Raw genomic sequence first — 20,053 nt, 5'->3', positions numbered from 1 at the left:
GCTGGGTCTTGTGCACCACAGACACACACACAGCCCTGTGTGACCAGCAGAAGACATTCAGGGCCAGTCCTGCAGGAATACGAAGTCCATTATAAAAGCAGAACCACAGGAAGATGATGCCTTTTAAAAGGAAGTTTAAAACAGGTATCTCGAGCGGATAAAATCCAGGTAGATTGTATGAAATTTGCTTAAATCCATCCACCTAAGAATCAGAAAGAACCAGGGGAACCTGCTGGTCAGCAATTTGTTAATGTAGCCCTGTATGTCCCTTCTGTCAGCTCTCAGGACTGCCACCCCACCAGCATCACAACCTTCAAACACTGATTACCACAGCCTGACCCAAGTCCATCCCTCCCCCTGCCTGAAACAAAGCCCTGGCTGCCTTTCTGCCGAGGGAACTAACCCGTGCTCTGGGGGTGGAAGCATCAGTTCTTTATTAGTGTCAACCACGTGAACAAGCAGAACCACATAACCCAGTAAATTCACTAAAACGATGATTCACCAGCAGTTGTTTCCTGGGCAGCTGACCCAGGCTGGGTGCCACACTGCATTTCACAGGGTGCTGTCAGTGGTGAGAGGAGATTTAAGGTGGGGGCTTTTACAGGTGCAGGAGGAAGCAATTCTACAGGGTTTGCAACACACACAAACAACAGGATGGGGCACTGAAGACAAGCCAGGGTCTCTGTACAGGTACAATTCCAACAACACGGTGGGGGATGCTGCTCCTGTTCTTCAAAAGGCAACATTCTTAGGGCTCACTCTCAGTCCCGGAGTCTACAAGAAACAGAGAAGCCCCAAATACAGTTTTCAACTGCTAAAGGAAGAATTTCAACCAGACAAGATGAAATTCACCTGAACTCATATGACACAATTTCATTTATACCACAGGCCAAGTGAGAGCCTCAGTTGCTTGTTAATGTGTCAGCTGCAGGGCCAGCTCTCCTGATAAAGCCCACAAAGGATATTTTAGAGGGTATCTACTGCCAAGATTCTGATTTTAACAAAAAAGTCCCAGGAAAGATCGTGCTGGTCCCCACTAGACCCACAGAAAAGCAAGGTCCTTTCCCATCTTCCTTTCTGGTTGCACAGCCATTGCCCTCATCAGCACAGAAAAGGCCCACCCAGAACCAGGTCTCTGCAGAAGGACCAAGCCTGGGAAATGGAGGATGCAATTTAAGGAATGGAATATTACAAAGATACTTCTGTTACTCATCAAACCTGGCTTGGTCTGCACGAGAAACTCAATCCCCAGTTACAGGGTGAGAAACCAGAGACCCCGAGCACATCATGCACAGCTCCCAGCACACACCTGGAGTCACTGCAGGAAGGCACTGCCCTTGTGGGAGGTGTCAGTGGCCTGGTGTGCTTGGAGAACAGCGACTGCTTCCTCGATCTTAGGACAGAACACAAGGAAGGGGAGGTTGAGTTGCTCCAGTGGAGGAGGGCACTGCACCAGGAATTCAGTATTCCAGGTCCCCACTTGGTCTCTGCACAGAACCACTTCCAAGAGGTAAAGGACTTAAATGATAATTATAAAATCCAAGTCTGCTGCTTCTGCAGGAGACTGATCAGCCCAAAGACATTTCCTGTCTCTTCCCAAGGGAAATTCTGGAGCATCTCTCCTTTTCTATTGAGTCAGAACTTGCCAGGGAGAAGTCAGACTTCTCTGCAGGTAAAGCTGCCTGACACCACCCAGCAGAGCCCAGACTCCTTCAAAAAAAAACAACAAAAAACTTCCCCAGTCACCTCCAAACCACCCTCAGAGCTTGGCCTGTGATTTCAGGGACCTGCTCCAAATTTCTCCTTTTGCTGAGGGTGGGTGACACCGGGTGTGGTGACACCAACCTGGGGCTCCTTTTTTCACTTGAAAATAAAACCAGCAGCTCCTTGCTCTTCCCACAGTGATCAGTGTCCTGGGGTCACCTCTCCTTGCAGGGAGTTAAAGCCCTTGGGAAAGGGATTTGTTTGGGCACCGAGTGACTCCTACCTTGCAGTGCAGGGAGTCAGGGGACTCCATGAGCAGCAGCAGCTCGGAGTTGTCGATCTCCAGCAGCATCCCAGTGATCTTGCCAGCCAGCAAGGGATGCATTGAGTGGATCAGAGGGTAGAGGCGCTCACCTGCTCCAAAACAGGAAGGACATCAGCACCGTGCAAGCCCTCCAGAGTTTTCAAACCCAGTGCAAGCCCTCCTGCCTTCTCAACTGAAAAGGGATACAAGGGTGGTGATGGTGGTGGAAAAGTTGCTGCTCACAAGCGAACCAAATCCAGCAAGTCAGCAGCAAGCACCTGCCCTGGGAGCAGGGCAGTGGAACAGCAGGGCAGTGGAACAGTGATGCTGCCCACACCTGCCCACCAGCATGGAGGTGCCAGCTCCTGCAGGAGCAGTTCCCTCCTGGGGAGGAAAGAGCCAGCCTGTGACCTGCTGTGCTTTGGCCAGGCCAAGCCCATGGGGCAGATGGAGCAGGGCTCAGGGGAATCACAACCACCTTGGCATGGCCTGGCAGCACAGGCAGGATGGATGGAGCTCTGCCTCTCTGCCAAGCCTTGCCAGACACCGTCTCACTGCCAGGCAGCTCACGCAGACAGGGAGTGGCTTTGCTGCTCCCATCCAGTTCCACCCCAGACTGAATTTATTGCTATCTTTTTTTAAAGCAGCATAATACCAGAGCAATCCCACGGGCCTGACAGCTTCTCCCAGCAGTCAGGTTTTCCCTGGTGCATGCAAGCACACGTGCCCTCACAACCCCACAGCTGGAGCCACTCCAGCAGAGCAGCTGTGACACCCACCGATCATTTGCTTCTGCTCCTGAGGAGGGGCTGCTGCGAGCATGGATGCTGTCAGTGGCTCCTGCCCCTGGACGTGCACAGCAGGTTCTACCACCTGGAGAAAAAACAGGGAAGAGCAGCAATCAGAGGCTGGGAGGATGCCCAGGTTACCTGGCTCTCAGGAACGCTGCTGAATCCTGAGCACCGTGGGGCATTTCACCCTTCCAAGCTGCTGAGGGAGGCTCTGGCACTGTCTGCTGGCATCCAAACACCAGCTTCCAGGAAAGCTGGAGCCAGGCATCACCAGCTGCGTGCCATGGGGATCCACAGCCCCAGTCACTGCAGCAGCCCCCAGGAAAGGTTCCCATAGCACCAGACACAGAGCCACTGGGCTGCCTGGGATCAGCAGCTGTGTCAGAGCAGGACCAGGGCTGTCACACTGTGGTGGCTGCAGAGCCCTTACCTGCGGGGGCACCACGGGTGGCAGGTGCCCCACGGGCACGTTCCTGACGGCTGAGGAGTACTTGTAGTGGGAGGCACCCCGTGGCAGGGAGGAGGAGACGTCCCGAGTGCTGACCGTCTGCGTCCCGATGTTGGCTGCAACGGGGACAGGAACATTGGCAAGGCAGAGCCCTTAAACACACGCCTGGGCCAAGGAGGCTGAAGCCACAAGGGCAGTGTGTCCATCCAGAGGGCCTGAAGAATCCCTCATGGGCTGAAAGCAGCCCCCAGGTCAAAGAGAGCTTCTCCAGGATGGGTAGGGCACTGTCATCCTGCTGGCTGGGCTGATGCTGAGCACAGGGCAGGAGAGTTTACAACAGCACCTTGGTGCCACTCCTCCAGAAACACCCGTCTGCATCAGAAACCAGAGGATGGGAACAGCACTGAGAAGGGTGGGCTGCAAGACCCCTTCCCCCAGCTCACCCTGGCTCCCCTCCTGCAGGGAGGAGAGGGCAGAGGAACAAGGGGATGAGGATGAGCCACAAACAGCCCTCCTGGTCCCCCTGCTCACTTCAGCAACAAGGCACTCGGTGCCAAGGATGACCCTGGGCTAAATCCCATGAAGCTGGGAAGGCTGCAGGCAGATGCTGCCCCAGCAGATGGTCCTGTGTGGAGGGGACACGCTGGGACAGAGGGACAGCCCCAGAACAGCGAGGCCCTGGGGATGCCAGCAAGGTCTGGTTGCCAGCTCCAAACATGCCTAACACGTGTGTTTTATTGGAGGCTTAGCCTTGGCAGCAGTTCATCCAGAGCCTGGAAGATCTCCTGCCTCTTCCCCAGAGGTCCTTCTCCACCCTCCCCCTCGGCACTAAGCCCAGGGTGCCATGGCTGCGTCACCATCTGCTTTAATGAACACGTTCAAGGAGCAGCAGCCAACAAAGCCAATGTGCATATCAGAGACCTGACCCACCACCTGTAAGGCCACAACCTTCCCCAAAAGTTACACATTTTTTCACTACAGACACTGCTCCAGGCCCATCACACCCGGGGGCACCATCAGACCCCTCCACGATCAATCCCACGAACCGATCCATCCTCACGGGAGAGCTGAGCTCACAGTGAGCACCTTTGCCACGTCCCAGCCGGGTCCTTCCCCCACTCACCCATTCTCTGGGCCTGGGGGAACACCCGTGGCACCTGGGTGGAGGCCTGTCTGGTGGTGCTGATGTTGGACAGCAGGCGCCGGGGCGGCATGGCAGCCCTCAGGAGGGGGGTGGCTTCAGGATACACCGCTGTAGAGACAGAGCATGCACATGACAGAGCTTTTTGTACACGTGTAATAAAGCTTCTTGGTAGCACAGGCACGGAAGGAGACACGGGGGGAGTGACTGTGGCTGGGGAAAGCTCAAGAGCACCTCACCTCTGGTGTCACGGCTGACATCTCATCACCCCGTGCCCATCACCGTGACCCCTCCACGCTTCTGCAAGACAACTGCCCGTGGCCACAGGCTTTGTGCTGCTTTTAGAGAACCTTCAGACCCTGCCCAAGCCCAGCTCGTGCCGAGAGCCCCCAGGGAGAAACAGGCTGACTCACTGGGAGGCCGGGAGGGCTGAGCGCTCCAGCGAGTGGAAGGGCGGACTGGGACAACGGGGCTGGGGCCATAGAAGGCAGCTCTGGCTTGTGGCTGGGGAAGGACAACACATTATCCAAGGGGACTTGGGAGCTGAGCTAGAACTAACCCAGAGCCTCTTGGTGGCTGCTGCACACAGACAGAGAAGCCAAAACCACGTTCTGCAGCATGCCAGAACACTTTAAAGACCAACCTCCAGCCCTGCTGCCAGCAGGTTCTCCAGCAGCTTCACTTTTCTCTTCCCCAGGAGCTTTTGCACCCCTGTAACCCTTCTCCCTCCCCTGGTTTCATCAGCAGACTTGCTCTCCGTGCTCACACCCTCCCACCCAACTCCCCCTTGGTTCCCTCCTCTGAGGGGCAGCAATAGCTGCTCAATCCTCAGCCCATTGCCTGGAACACCCACATCCCCCCCCGGCACATGGAAACCTGGCACTGATCCCACTGGTCCCACATGGGCTGCCCAACACAAGCTCTGCTTCTCAGCCTGACCACCACCCCCACCCAGGGCAAATTTGGGTCCCTGTGCAAGGCTGCCAGTGGAGAGCAGGTCTCACCTGGGGGATGGGGGGCAGGAAGTACCCTGCAGGGGTCTGGAAGGAGCCCAGGAGAGGGCCAGGCAGGGCCCTCATGGTGGCCAGTCTCTGCATGTACTGGTTGGTGAGGATTGCTTTCCGCTCCTCTTTCCTCTGAGCGAGCGCAACGTAGAGAGGCTTAGTGCTGATAATCCTTCCATTCATCTCTGTCACGGCCTTGGTAGCCTCTTCTGGGGAGGAAAAACATACAAATCCAAACCCTTTGCTGTGGCCACCCTCTGTCATCACCTAAAATTGGATTAGAACAAGACAGCTAAGTCCACAGATCACGGCAGTACCCACGGAACACGGCGCAGGGAGGGAGGGGTGGGGTGGATGGGGCTGCACCTCTCCAACAGAGAGGTTTCTCTGGGGAAGGGGAAGGTTTGCCCAAGGAAAACCAGTAAGTTTGGGAAATTAGGATGGCAGAGTCTGGACCAGCCAGAGATCTGGAGCCTGTGATTGTCCAGGGGGGAGGGTCTGTGCCCCACCCATGGGCCAGCAATGCTCCAGTGCTTAATGCTGCAGGAACCAGCAAGGGATGGGGATCAGTGGGACACTGTGCCCTGCCAAGGGCCAGGCAACACTCCTCCTGGCAGGTTACAGGTAGCTGACCTTAAAGCCAGACCACCTCTGCACCCAACCAGGTAGCCTTCGAGAGAAGCCTGACACCAGCCTTGATGACAAGACTGGCACTTGAGTCATCAGCAAGGAAATGCAATTCAACAGGATGATAACCCCAATCCATTTCCAAGGGCTGAGCACGCCAGCCAGCTGACCCCAGGAGCTCCAGTTCCTCACCTTGGCACTGGTGATGGTGCCATAGGGGGAGAACTCCTTCCTCAGCTTCTCATCATCTATCCCATCATCCAAGTTCTTCACATACAGGTTGACCCCCTGCAAACAGGTGGAAAAAGCAGCTTGGGATTCCAAAATTTACAGCAGCTCAGCCAGAGAGTGGGACATCCCACAGAGACACCCTTGCAGGGACAGTGACATGGAGAGGGGCCAGGACTGTGTGTGCTCCACAGCCCGAGTGACGAGGGCACCCAGGCCAGCACTGTGAAGGTGCTCCAGGGCCTCGGGAAGCTGCTGAATTCCCAGGCTAATATTTTCATTTCTGCAAATGAGCAGGAGCATTTGTTCATCTGTCTGCACCATCCTGGGTTTAGATCTCTCTCCTGATATTGGAGGGCCCCAGCACAGTCATCTGTTCTGGAGAGCCCCATGCTGTCCCCAAGCCGAGGATGTCCCTGGATGGCCCAGGGCATGTCCCTGGTGCAGACCTGCAGGATGGAGCATCCTGCTCTCCCCTTACCTGGTACCTGCTGACTCGCTCCTGCCTGATCTGCTCAAACCTCCTCTTGAGCTCGCTCTGGCGCTCCAGCCGCTTCTGGGCTCTGCCCACGTACACCGGCCGCCCGTTGATCTCCTTCCCGTTCATGTCAGCCACTGCCTGCCGGGGCAGGGGAGGGCTCTGGCCTCAGCAGGAAGCAAATGGCCACAGCTCTGCTCTTCACCCACCACCCCAGTGCAGCCCCACCACAAACAGACCCCGCTCCGGGCACATCTGGGTGCCCCGTGCCAGCACCCAGGCAAGCACAGAGCCGGCGAGGTTCCCCCTGAGGACAGGTGGGAACAATCAGCAGGCAACAATCCCAGGGCCAAGAGGGGCAGTGAGGAGCCTCTTGCCTTCTGGGCTTCTTCGTGCTTCTCAAAGTTGACGAAGCCGAAGCCCTTGGAGCGGCCGGCGCTGTCCATCATCACCTTGACGCTCAAGGTCTTTCCTGCAACAGGGGAGGAAAGTGCCACCTGAAGGGTGCCCGCCCAGGGGGTGCTGCTGGCATGTGGCCCTGTTCTCAGGAGCCACTGTAAGGTGCCAGCCCAGCAGGAGCACAGACAGCGGGATCCCCACGAGGCAGGGACAGGAGGATGCTGTGCTGGTGAGGGCAGTCCCTCCCACTCGGGGGGCTGCTCTCATTTTCCCTGGCTTTTCCGTCTCTCCAGCCACTGCACTGAGCTCCTTTGGCCAGAACTCTCGTCCCCTTTATATATGAACACATGTATTGGGTTTGTAGGACAGATTATCCACAAGTTGTCTGGGATGACTGACCATGGACAGACAGTATGGTCCATGGGTTGGAACAGTACTAAACCCCATCACAAGAGGCATCCTCCAGTAACAGACTAAACTGACAAGCCCTTCAAAATTCAGACTCAACATCTCTTATTCCCACGCTATACCCAGCCAGCACACTGGTTTCAGGATAATTAAAACAAACAAACAAACAAAATAAAAAAACAACTAACAAAACAAAAATAAAAGTCGACCTTTGTTACTCAAGAAAGAAAAAAAAGCTATTTTTTTCAAGAGAGCACCTGCTACAAGCTATCCTCCATCGTAGCAGGAAAGCACATCCAACATCCTGGCAATTGAAGTGACTGCAGTCCTTTGTGGGGGATGTTTAAACAAGTCAGATCCCTCTGAGAGAAGGGGCTGCTATTTCAACCAAGCACTCTCCCCAGTTTCCTTTCCAGTCACCCCAACTCGGGGATTTTAGATGAGGATACTTTGCCTCAGCCACTCACCAAACTTGGAGAATATTTCCCGCAGTCTGTCGTCATCCATGTCATCCCCAAAGTTTTTGATGTAGACGTTGGTGAACTCCACCGCCCTCACCCCAATCTCTGCCTCACGCTCCTTGCGGGATTTGAAGTGGCCAACAAACCTGCAGGAGGGAAGGGAAGGACCTGAAAACCCGATGGACACAGGCACATCTGTCTCACTGCAGGCCACAAGAGACCCCATCACCTCAGGTCATGCTTTGCTCACCCACAGACCCCTCCATGTGACTCACATCCAGCAACTTCAGCACGTCCCACTCTGGGGGTCCCCCACCCAACCACCCCTTGGCTCTACCAAAAGTAGGGATGTCATCCCAGGGGACATCAGAAGACCCCCAAAGGATGCCACCACGCCAAAAGACCCCAAAGAATGGCACCAAGTGCCAGCTCTCTTCCTCCAACTTATTCCCAAGCCCTCTGGGCATCCGCTTGCCCGCGTGGGAAGTAAAGCACGAGGTGATGCAATGCAAGCAGAGAGCTGAGCAACAACAAAAGCTCTTCCTGCCCAGATTATCTGATGCCAACAGCTGAGATCAAGGACCAGCCCTGCTTTGTGGGCACTTGTCACACTGCCTCAGCAATAAAACCCAGCCTGGGGTTGGACTCCTTCCCCAGCATCGGGAAAGGCTCCAAACCACTATCACACTTCCACCAGGATCGACCAGGAGTGAGTCACTCGTGGAGAGCAGCGGAGCTGCTGTGCCCAGCAGGGATGGGAGACAGGGAGAGCGCAGGGAGCAGCAGGAGGGGGCACCCGAGCAGGGCAGGCCTTTGCTCCCAGGGGTGCAGCAAGGCAAGGGAGGAGCAGAGCCAAGTGCAAAGCCCAGGAGGGATTCTCCTCTCCGGCACTTACACCTTCCGGTCGTTGAGTAGCATCCCATTCATGGTGTTGATGGCCCGAGTCGCTGCCTCCTGAGTCTCAAAGTGGACAAAGCCATAGCCACGGGATCCGTTCTCATCACAAACCACCTGCAAATGCAGTGGGGTGGAGGGAAGGGGGAAAAAAAAAAAAAAAAAAAAAAAGCAATCAAAAAATCCAAGAGGCAGACACTCTTTTTCTCCATGGTTGCACATGAGTAAGTCACAGAAAAACCCACCCTCGTTTTCCAGAGGCTTCTTCCCTCCCTGACACCCTGCTCCCACTGAGGCTCAGCTGTGCTGGGGTGTTTGCAGCACGTCAGGGAGGCAGGAGATCCCAGGGCCAGATCCACAAGTGATACCCAGGAGCTTATGGCTCCTCAAGACCCCCATACCACTGATGCACTTGGACAGGATGGCACAGGGCATCTCTGTGCAGGCACTGGGAAGAAGGTGAGGTGGGGGAAAGCCCCCATTCCAAGGGGAAGCATAGCAAGGCTTTTTGGCTTCAAAACAGGTGGGAATTTAGAGGTGATGTTGTGGGAAGTGAAACGATAAAGTGAATTCCAGCTGGCTGGAGATGCTGCTGAGAGCAGGGGCAGCTCTGCAGCAAGCCCTCTCCTGCAGGGCCCCTGGGGGTGTGTACCTTGCATGACAGGATGTTCCCAAAGGCAGAGAATGTGTCATACAGGGCTTTGTTATCAATGGAGTCATCCAGGTTCTTGATGAAGATGTTTCCAATCCCCGACTTCCTGAGCCCAGGGTCCCGCTGGGACCACATGATGCGGATGGGTCGGCCTTTGATCACCTCGAAGTTCATGGTGTCCAGGGCTCGCTCAGCTGGCAAAGAACAGGGGGAGAGGAGGGCAAGACAGAGCCCCTTCACATCCTGCAGCAGCTGAGGTGGCCACAGGAATCAGGGAGACTGCTGGAGAGGGGCTTGTTAACCTAAATGAGAAGGGCAGCTCTGCCTCCCAGGGGAGCCCATGCTCTCCTCCCCTCTCCTCCAGCCACACCACTCCTTCCTAATTAATTGGGTTGTTTCCTCTCCAAAGCATGCCTGACTCCTACAGGATCATCCATTTCCCTGCAAACTCCAGTTTGGCAGATGCCCAACTAATTTACCCAATAAGGACTTTTGTCTCCAGAGCAACAAACCAAACACCTTCCCATCGCTGCTGCCTCACTTCAGCATGGAACACCTTCCACTTACAGCTCAGCATCGTGGCAGTGCCTGCCAGGAAAGGGCTAGAGGGCAGGGGGCTGCCCCAGGGAGGGGCATCTCCACAGCTCATGCAGGGGGGTAACTCCTGGAAGTCATCTTCCTCTCCTGGAAGCCCAAAGCCCAGCTGACACATCCTTTCCCCAGTCCCCAAGAAGAAACTGGAGTGGGATGGGTCCCACTCATCCCATGAGTTGCAACTAGAACTCCAATTAGTGGAATATTGCCCAAGCCCCAACAGCTGATGCCTCTATTCAGGTCCTTCCCCTTGCACTGCCCACCCTTGCCCCTCTGGCCCAGCCCAAGGCCCCACTGTGAGGCCATTCCCTGTGTCCCAGGGAACAGACCATCCACGGGCTGCTGGAAGTTGATGTAGGCGTAGCCCAGCGACCGGCGCGTGGCGACGTCGCGGCACACTCGGATGGACATGATGGGCCCGGCGGGGGAGAACTTCTCGTAGAGCATGGCTTCGGTCACGTCCGGGTGCAGGTCCCCCACGTAGAGAGAGGCCAAGGGATAGCCAGGGCCGCTGGCGTTCATGGTCACCCACGGAGCTCAGCTGCGGGGGGAGACACACGCGCGGCTGCAGAGAGCAGCTTTCAGATCATCTGCAGCAACCACAGCCACGCCCTGCCCTTCCCAACAGCAACGGTAGGAAAAGGAATGCCCAAAAGAAGTTGCCAACCAAGTTTTTCGGCACATTTCAGTTTTGGTGCAAAAGCCAAGCTGGGGTGGCCTGCACATCACAGCCCTTGCACACCCTGGGAGCGTGCAAGGAGGGACACAACACACACCACACTCTTGCTCCTCTCAGCACTCAAACCCCAAGAGAAATAAAAATGAGTTTAATCCCTCAGAAAGTAAACACCCTTCTCCACCACAGAATTTTTACTCTTTAAGCTCTCTCCAGCCACAGCAGACCCAGGGAATGTGGGTTTGCTTCCATGCCCAGGGAGCAGACCTGCAACCCACACCACTCCCTGCAACCGACTCCATCATCCTCAAGGCAAACACAGGGTTTTTAGCCAGCCCTTCCCACTTTCTCAGCTGAAGCCCCTGGAGTAGGAAACCTGATGCTCAGTCTCTGCCTGGTTTCAGCTGTGTGCGGAGATGAGAGTCACTGCCTGCGACCAGCCAGGTACTGCCTGGGGACACAGAATTGCCTCTCCTGCCCTAAAAGCTTATGAACCCACCCTTGGGGACTCTTACCTGAAAGCTCAAAAGACTCGAGACGCTTGTTTAGAAACCTACAGATACCCAAAATAAAAACACACACACACAGAGTGTGCTCGCCCTGCCCGAGCCCCCTGGCACCCCCGGCCCGGAGCAGCCCCCCGGAGGGTCCGGTCCGGCACTCACACCCGCTCGGCTGCAGCTCCGCTCCGGCTGCGGCCCCGGGACCCGCCCGCCTCTTCCCCGCGTTCCCGGGGGCGGGACGGGACCCCCCGCCCTCCGCTCCGCCCTCCCTGCCCCGCCGGCTGCGGGCACCTCTGGGGGCGTCCCGGGGATCCCCCGGTGTCCCCATCCCGCGGAGATGAGGGGCCCGAGGGTTCAGCGGTTGCATCCCCTCGTTTTTGCGAACCGCAGCTGGCGCAGCTCCAGCACTTCCCGTGTCTTCCCAAACGAAGGGCACGGGGATTGCGCCGCGTGTCGCCCTTGGAAGGCTGACAGCGCTTAACAGCTCCCACCCACGCAGCTTTAGGAAATCACATGCACGTTCTGGTGTGTAATTCCCTGAAGGAATCGAGGCAGGAGTCTTATGCAGCTCGGTACAAACCCTTCATCGCTGGGCACTCGCACACTCCCGGCCCCACAGCAAGCTCGCTCAGCACCCAACAGAGACCCGTGGGGTATGGGATAGGGACCTGGCCTCTGCCATCCCCTTTGGTCCGTGTGGCACACGAGTGCTGTCAGGGCGCTTTCACCCACAGAGATGGATGGAATTGTGCTGCTGAAGCACTGGGTGAAAGCACAGAGGAACCTTGAGCCCCTGGCAGCAGCTCCCCAGCTCTACCCCAGCCTGGACCCTCGGAGGGTCAGCTGTGGGGCAATCAGGACAACCTTACAGTTACCAAAGCCTTCTGGGGGTTCCCGACACTGAACTGCCTCACCCAAAGGTCAGACAAGCACCGGTGCCAGGAATGAGAAGCCACAGCGATGAGTTAAACATGTACAGTGCGTGTGGAATCTTACTGTGGCTGGGCCCGTGGGAGTGTCCTTTCCCAAAACAACAAAATTAATTGAATAATTGAGATATTCCCTCAACTCATCACTGCGCAGACCAGGCTCCTAGGTTCATGATTTCCTGAAAAGGGAGAGTAAGGATGGGAGATGTTATGTGAAAGGACTGAGGCAGAAGTGGTCCATGAACAGGATCAGCTAGCAGAACACAGGATTTTTCTTCTCAGAGTTGACAATGCCATCAGCACGAGTCAGACTGGCAGTAACTGTACACTGTATAATCATTTAAGAGCACGTATGCCCATAAAGGCTGGAAAATGACAAGCAATAATCACAGATAGAGGGACCCCCATCCAAAGCCACGGCACAGGGCTGAGCAGTGCTCCATCAGCAGCTGCTTAGATTTTGGCCTAATGCCTTCGTAGTGGTCAATCAAAAGCAGCCCAGTGACATTTCCCACCCTGCACACTTTGTGCTGCCCCACTGCAGGCGGCTCTGGGAGCAGGAGAGACCAACCTCCACGGTGCTTTCAGGCTGCCTGGCTACTGCCACCCATCCCTCCAAGGGCTCTTACATCTAGGAATTCTCCTCCACCTATTTTCCTCTCCCAGTGTTGGTTTGCACACCAGAGGCTGAGACCAGCAGAGCTGGGTGTGCAGAGGTGGGGCCAGCCCTGCACCGGAGTGGGCATTGAAAAGATTCCCAAGGAGAAACCTTTAAATGTAACCAACAGGCTTTTCTCCTTTTACAGTGTGTGTCCAACCCTACAGCATGTAATGACTCATGGCAAGTTAAAGAGTTATTTAGAGTTGCATTTAAGCCCTGCAATGACAATATATTGCAAGTATGACCTAACAAAAAAAGAAGAGAACCAGTGTTTTCTGGGAGAGTGTGTGGGGAAGCCTCTCGGCAAAGGAATGAGTAATTTAGTATTTGGAAACCACGAATCGACTCACACAGTCCCCAAACTGTGAGAATTTAGTCCAAGTGGTGATTTTACTACCACAGGTTTTGCCACTCCCCCAGCGAAGACAACAGACACAGCCAACTGATAAAATTTTTTTTTTATTATCCACTTTTGAATTCTTTTACACTTTCCTGATTATTTTGTGTAAGGTGAAACTAGAACTGTTTAAAAGACATACACAAATCTAGTACATCAATAACCAGGTATTTCTTTTTTGCTATACTATTCTCACAACCACGTGTGTGCTAGGCAATATAACCGTCACAGAAGCAAACTTTAGGCAGAATACTGGTCAGTAAAAACAAAGCGAAAAGAGCTACCAGATATACAGACAGGCTCGGTTCCACATTCACTACTGCATTTATCAAGCGCCAAGTATTAACTGCACAATTTGTTCAGCTAGTAGAGGGGAGTTTTAAAATCAGTGCATGAAATTCTCTTCAGCAGACAGATGGACAAACAGATGGGTCCTATACCTAAGTGGAATGTGAAGGCAGGGGATGATACCGCGGGACTGACAGGTGACTATTCCTAATCTTTTCCACTGCATTATTCACGCAACTCTCATGAGGTTTTGTTTGATGGGACATGTTTGAAACGTGGCTAGGTGAGGATGCTTGGAGATCAAATATAACAAGGTACAAGCGTTACAGATGTGTAGGTCTGCATTCCAGCACGAGATGGGAAAGCCTGAATATCTGAGCCAGATGCTGGTACTACCGAGGAATGGCAGGCAGGAGCTGAAGGCTGCGACAGCACTGGCAGCTCTCAAACATCCAAGGAAGAAACCTGTCCTCGGTGAGGCTCAGGCCTCAGCCACCATCCTGACATCACCCACAGCCAAAGAAAGGATGACGCGCACGTGGGAGTCCAAAATCGCTTTAATGGAGTTCAAACAGGTGAGAGGGTCAAGGATGAACAGAGTCCAATGGGAGAAAAATTTCTATAAAGTGAACTTAAAGATGGCTCAGTGGATTACTTAAGAGGTTTTCAGGATAAATTCAAAGTGGGAATACCATGGAGATTTTGACTCACCTAAGAGTAAAGTAATGCTAAAGTGGCAGATCACTTCATGGTATCATCCAAACTAATAAGGCCATTCAAAAAATTGAATCTTTTCCTATTGCAAGTCCATGGCAGTGAACCAAGAATTCTCACTACTGAAGAATATCTAAGGTGTAGTAACTAGGTAAGTTATTGCTGTGGGAAGGGGCTTAGTCATGCATGTCGTATGAGCATGAAAGCACTTTTGGAAGTCAAATCCCAGTTATCTGCCAGTGTAAAGAGTTTGGAAATCAAGCTGCTAACTCCCCCTTTACCCTCCTCCCCAAAACAAACCCCATCCCCAGAAAGACAGGATTGACAAAGTGAGCTTTTGACTGAAAGCGGTGCCTCAGACTCGGTTACAAATGTCTACAGAGTGTGCCTGTTCAACTACCTCATAGCAGTGTCCCTAACTGGAATGCCGTACGTCGGATTGGTTCCTTCCATGCCCCAGTGTCACAATAGAATCTCTATAACTTTCTGTACAACTTTACAACAGAATCGTACTTCGACTGTTTTGGTGCCAGATTTAAGCTCGCCAGAGTTACATAATTGATGTCTACCGTCCTACCAACGGGGAGTTTTGCGAGGTCAGTCGCGATCACAACACCCGTTATCACAGTGTTCAGTTCAAAAATACAGACACGGTAAATCGGAGCCGTTAAAGTGTTCATCATGGGAAAGCTCGGAATGCCACTGGAATAACCAACCTCCTCTGCTCTAGGTACACAGAACACCAACCAACCGCTTTTACCCCACAGACAGTTTTTTTGCTACGTTGAGGTTGTGAAAGTCGATGTACTATTCTTTTTGCTCGTCGCACAAAGGGATTATGTGTACGATACGGGGTGACATTGAACATAGAGTGAAGCGTGACAGCCATTAGTTCTCTCCTTCCCCAGCGTCCCCTTCGTCTCCCTGGTTTTCCGACGTCCATAGCTGTAAGGAAAGACAAACACGTGTTTGTGCTGAAAGCACCCAGAGAATTCCAGCTGCCAGGAAGAGGAGGACAGTGTAACTAGCTGTGCAATTTTCTCAGCTAAGAGCAATAGAGAACTGAACTTAACAAACAGTAAAGCTAAAGAATAACAAACTGTCACACGAGTGAGATAACAAGGAAGAAACCAGCACAAGCTGGCAACCTACCCATAAAACTGTCTGTTGAGAACAAGCTTCACTTTGTATTACAAAAAAATATCTGAGTTTGTTACGGTGGTTAACAAGTGATTTCTGGTCTGAACAAGCAAGTCTGGCTGGTCTGGTTACAAAAAGCAGTGAACACATCCAGCCACCAGGTCAGAAAAGGCCTGTAATGGCACAGACTGCACCAGCTTTCAGCTGCTGAGTCCCACGTCAGGGAGAGCAGCAGCCCAGAGTGCAGTGGTTTGGTTTGCCCCATGGTACTTACAGTGAGGTTGTCCCTAAGCAGCTGCATGATCAGAGTGCTGTCTTTGTAAGACTCTTCATTCAGCGTGTCCAGCTCTGCTATCGCTTCATCAAACGCCTGCAAACATCCAAGACAGCACTTTCACACTCTGCTCTCTGAAATGCTTACCAATCTGCCACATTACCATTCCAGTTCTGTGACAAAAGCTTCCAGTATTTTTTTTGTTCCACCACGAGAAGAAATGTAAACCAAACTGAGCACCAGACAGCCAGGGGAAAATAGAAATCTTCAGGGGTGTCCAGATTAAAGCCCAGAACAACTTCACTGCCATTCAACACCAAATACTGAAGAGGCAAGAGCACTCTGTGTCTCACTGAAAAATGATTCACGTAGCTTGAAGCCAGGTACAACAAGAACAACACCTAAAAGCAACACTTCCATTAAAAAGGAAGGTCTCACTGGTCTAAACTGGCAGTGAAAGATAAAGGAACCATTACACTTACATATATTTATACTGTACATGGGTAACTTGGCAAGACAATGGAAGACAGGGATTTTTGACAGTGGGGTGGAAGGTTTTCAGTTTCTTTTCAAAACAGCAGAGAAAATCAGGTGTGTTCCACTAGAGCTTAACAAAGCCATTCTTCCCATCCATCTGTGACTCGTGAAAATCAATGCTGCAAGTCTGAGAGCCATGAATAAGTGCTATTTCTTCTTTCAGGTTTCAAACATATGTAAGAATTTTAACTATAAAAAAAGAGCAGGAACAGCAGCAGCATTTTATAGCAAAACATCCCTTCTTGTTACAAAGTCTTACTGAAGTGTGTTTTAAGAACACAAAGATTCACCTAATGCCATGCTATTCAAGTTACTACCAGACAATTTTCACGGGCACAAAAAGCTCCACTTAGAAGGTTCTAATCCTGTTTTAGAGAAAAGGCCAAGAAAAAAATGACTCACTATTTGTTTGGCACAACCCACCACACAAGCTTATTTTGGTCTCTGGAGAGAGGGGCACACAAGCACAGGGACACACAAGGACATTCAGGGTTACAAAGACGGACACACAGACAACACTTCACGTGCATTTCCCAAGAAGTGTTCAAATTCGAATAACTATTTCACTTCAGAAGTGCTAAATTAATTCAAGTGTTTTCAAACAAACGCATTCTAAGAGAATTAGGTGGGCATTAAGAAGAGGCATTTTGTCTTCCCTGTCACTGGAACAGCTGCAGTAGCAAATTAGCTTCACCTAAAGCTGAGCCAGACCAGCAAACCAACTTACCTGAAAACACACGATAACAACAGCAGTTTAATGACAGCATTTCTAAGCAATTTGATACGAAAAAAGCATAATCATTTACAAAGTGCTACTGCAACCACGTAATTATGTGCTCAGCCTCCACAAACACTGGTGATGTGGAGAGTCTGCTTACCGTCTTTGCCAGATTACAGGCTTTTTCAGGAGAATTTAGGATCTCATAGTAGAACACAGAGAAATTTAAAGCCAAACCAAGTCGAATGGGGTGTGTTGGCTGCATCTCTTTCTTGCTGATTTCAAATGCCTCCTGGTAAGCTTGCTGAGAGTTTGCTACCGTTGCTGCAAGAAGTAATTACAACCGTATTAATGCACAGCACATCTCTGTACTTCATGGGGAAAGGGATTCTTTTCTCTGTGCCAGCAGAGATTCACACAGCTACACATGCACACGCTTCTTTCAGTGTCTGCAGATGTAAAAGCCTTGTGAAGGCAGAAATATGTCCTCAGCTAAAACTCTGACACAGGGAAATTAAGCTGAGCAGTTCAACAGAAACTTAAAATGACATTTATTCAACATAAATTCCGACCAATCTGGATGGACACAAACTCTCCCAAAGTCAAAGTGTTCTGGTGTTAAACGCTCACTCCCAGCCCAGCTGAAGGAGTCACAATTATCAATAATAAATTAAGACAAACCACAGGAGGAAGACGACGTATCCAAACTACTGCAGCTCTAGGTCATGAACTTTGTATTTCAGGTTGGGGTTTCAGAGGAGAGCCAACAGTCCCTTCCTGGCTAATGAGTAACAATAAGTTCCATGCTGGCATGAAACTAAGTTTGCAAGACATGGACTCCATCAGACACTCACAGGAGTTCAGGCAGAGTCCAGCACTGCTTTACCATTTCAGAATTAACTGGTTTAGGACCCAGGAACCCAATAACCCATATTTGCATGCAGAAAGTTTGCAAACAGTAAAGACTTGAGCTAAATTCTTAGCTTAAACAAGAGGTCAAGGGATTTTCCATGAGGAAAAAAAAAGAGAAAAGGATTTTATACTGCCAAATATGCTTGAAAATCAGCTCCTGTGGTCAGGAGCTGCAAGCAGAATTCAACTGGATTGATGAACATCTGTCAGTAACTTCTACTAATTTCAGTGAAGTCTTTCTCTAGAAGTGACTTGCACTGCACCCATCTTGAATACTACAGAGCAGTAGTGAAAACAAATGAACACTCCACCTTAGGGGAAAAGAACACAAGTACTTTTTACCCTTGATTCTGCTTGGCCCCCAGAATGAGAGACTTCATTTCTACTTACTTTGCTTATTGTCCCCAGATGCCACCTCTGAGAGGTATCTGTAGTAATCACCTTTCATTTTCAAATAGAAAACCTTGCTTTCTGGCTGTGTGGCATTGACAATAAGGTATTTATCCAGGAGCTCCTGAGAAAGGAAACATCACCTCTTTGTAAATGCAAGCTGTAAAAATGATGTCTGAAACAGAGCCTTGGTTACAATGGCGAGCATGAACTGTTCAGACATTCACAATGACTTGTGTCACAACTTACACAGACTCGTCGTGCCTACTGTTGTCTAAACTTTAAAAATAATTAAAAAAAGAGAACCTCTGTACAGCTGAAAACTTGCTCTGTTGAGGCCACCCACCATTCCCTCCTGCAGAATTTAATGACTATCAGGGTTTACAACTGCGAAGATTTTCCTTGAGACACCCTGATGCAAACCTCTGTCTGTAACCAAACTAACAAAGCCGGACATCAGCACATCTGGTCACCTCTGCTGCCACAGACCTGAATTCCACGCAGAGCTGTGAAATTACCCACAGGAAATGGATTCTATCTGCAGCTCCAGCTGAAGAGCTCAGCAGTGGCACAGTCAGCACAGGTGAACTCAGAAAGATGTACAGACTGACTGCACTGACGGCGACCGCTCCTGACTGATCTTACACAACCTGAACAGCAATAAAAGGAAGAGCAAAACCAGTTTGGGGGAAGATGTACAGACCTCCTCTACTCCAAAAAGGTACTAAACAAGCCTCAGGATGTCAGCACTCATTAGTAGAAGAATTTAAATGGTCAATCAGCCTTTTAGCAGGACTCACGCCAGTACCCCAGGTGAACCACCCCCCCCAGCCAGCAGCCAGGGGGCTTCTGTGTGGCCTTGTTTGCTTTTTTCTGCTAAAAAAAAAAAAAAAGCTCTTTTATAGCAAATTCCCCAAGAAACAAGCTAGATGCCTGAGATGCTGGAATTGGATCCAAGTACGTAGCTAAGCAAAATTATTCCCCTGCTAAGGTGCAGCAGTGTCTACAGCACTACTAAGATTCCTTAAGCCTCTCTGAGAAATGCTGCAGTACTAACTACTGTTATTTTTGCTGTTGGATTATTACCAGAACATCATTGCAGATATCCTGCAATTCAGCCTCGATTTTCTCACGATATTCTCTTCCCATCTGCTGTTTCTTCTCGTTCCTCTCTGTTTTCTGTTCGATGCTGGAAATCACACGCCAGGACGAGCGGCGGGCACCGACCACGTTCTTGTAGGCCACGGAGAGGAGGTTCCTCTCCTCGTTGGACAGTTCATGTCCCTGCTCGGTGACAGCCTTCATAGCAGCAGCCATGTCATCGTAACGCTCGGCCTGCTCGGCCAGCTTGGCCTTCTGTACCAACTCACTTTTATCCATGGCTCTCCTGCAATCGGTGGGGGACAAAAAGAGAGAGAAAAAAACGTCTCCTGGTTGTCCACATTGTGGAAGTTCAGGCTGGAGGGTGAAGCAGATCTTACAGTCGCTGATAAAGAGGGAAATCTAGAAATTCTAACGGAGTAATACAGAGGGGTTTCCTGTTAAAAAATTATGGGACCTTTTGCCAAACATGTATAATTTCTATGTGTAAATGACTAATCACTATCCTGAAGATATGAAAGCATCATTCTTCAGAATGCAGCAGAAGTCATACTGGCATTAAGCACAGCCCCGTGTGAATCTTTCCCCTTTCCTATACTGGCCACAGCTCAACTTGGGAGACACTAATCCCCTGTTCTGACCCAGAAACAACCAGTTTTTGTTTTTTTGTTTCCCTTCCC

The 20,053-nt window shown here is 51.5% G+C and overlaps 2 protein-coding genes across 2 annotated transcripts; both read right to left on the bottom strand.

The window, feature by feature from the left end:
* Window positions 1-483: 483 nt before the first annotated feature.
* On the bottom strand, window positions 484-11,516 carry PABPC1L (poly(A) binding protein cytoplasmic 1 like). The gene is made up of 16 exons (XM_027898045.1): window positions 11,475-11,516; window positions 10,463-10,674; window positions 9,540-9,733; window positions 8,889-9,004; window positions 8,000-8,139; window positions 7,103-7,197; window positions 6,729-6,866; window positions 6,212-6,307; window positions 5,393-5,659; window positions 4,802-4,892; window positions 4,371-4,499; window positions 3,230-3,363; window positions 2,788-2,881; window positions 1,988-2,118; window positions 1,310-1,393; window positions 484-774 (listed from the first exon to the last, which is right to left on the bottom strand). Exons 2-15 carry the CDS (start codon window positions 10,653-10,655, stop codon window positions 1,316-1,318), a joined length of 1,896 nt encoding a protein of 631 aa, XP_027753846.1. The 5' UTR covers window positions 10,656-10,674; window positions 11,475-11,516; the 3' UTR covers window positions 484-774; window positions 1,310-1,315.
* Window positions 11,517-13,343: 1,827 nt separating this feature from the next.
* On the bottom strand, window positions 13,344-19,689 carry YWHAB (tyrosine 3-monooxygenase/tryptophan 5-monooxygenase activation protein beta). Its single transcript, XM_027898039.1, has 5 exons — window positions 19,359-19,689; window positions 18,273-18,396; window positions 17,131-17,294; window positions 15,716-15,811; window positions 13,344-15,246 (listed from the first exon to the last, which is right to left on the bottom strand). The coding sequence occupies exons 1-5, from the start codon at window positions 19,650-19,652 to the stop codon at window positions 15,190-15,192; spliced, it is 735 nt and encodes a 244-aa protein (XP_027753840.1). The 5' UTR covers window positions 19,653-19,689; the 3' UTR covers window positions 13,344-15,189.
* Window positions 19,690-20,053: the final 364 nt, after the last annotated feature.

This window comes from Empidonax traillii, unplaced genomic scaffold, assembly GCF_003031625.1.
Source record: "Empidonax traillii isolate 1590-97213 ecotype Southwest subspecies unplaced genomic scaffold, ASM303162v1 scaffold575:size619451, whole genome shotgun sequence".
NCBI classification, from domain to species: Eukaryota; Metazoa; Chordata; class Aves; order Passeriformes; family Tyrannidae; genus Empidonax; species Empidonax traillii.
Note: the sequence above shows the minus strand (reverse complement) of the source record. Positions and strands in the feature narration are given on the sequence as shown.